The sequence below is a fragment of the Penaeus monodon genome, chromosome 23, assembly GCF_015228065.2.
Source record: "Penaeus monodon isolate SGIC_2016 chromosome 23, NSTDA_Pmon_1, whole genome shotgun sequence".
Taxonomy (NCBI): Eukaryota; Metazoa; Arthropoda; class Malacostraca; order Decapoda; family Penaeidae; genus Penaeus; species Penaeus monodon.
In genome coordinates, this window is record NC_051408.1 from 17,435,965 (window position 1) to 17,436,343 (window position 379).

At 67.3% G+C, this 379-nt stretch overlaps 1 protein-coding gene across 1 annotated transcript in view; it reads right to left on the reverse strand.

The window, feature by feature from the left end:
- The window catches only part of LOC119587839 (protein obstructor-E-like), a gene marked incomplete at both ends in the record, with an annotated part of 2,745 nt that overhangs the window by 436 nt on the left and 1,930 nt on the right, over window positions 1-379 (reverse strand). The window contains 1 exon segment of the mRNA XM_037936544.1: window positions 13-211. Coding sequence (XP_037792472.1) covers window positions 13-211 — 199 coding nt within the window.

The window sequence follows — 379 nt, forward strand, 5'->3', positions numbered from 1 at the left end:
CCCTGCGCTCACCACTCAGGCACTTCCTTGGGCGCGTCGCACGCCTTCGTGATGGAGTTGAAGACCTGGCCGAACGCGCAGCCGTTCCGCCGCGGGTCCTTGCCGTTGATGCACACGTAGAAGTACTGGCAGTCGTCGGGGTCGGCGAAGCGCGGGTGGGCGTCCTTCTGGATGTCGAAACCCGAGGTGGGGCACGTGAAGTTCAGGAGGTCTGCGGGGAGAGACGGAGGGGCGGTTAGACGGTGGAAGGGGGTGGGGGAGATGAGGGGGAGGGAGGGGGCGGTTAGACGGTGGAAGGGGGTGGGGGAGGTGAGGGGAAGGGAGGGGGCGGTTAGACGGGGGGAGATGAGGGGAAGGGGTGGGGGGCGGCTAGAAGGTT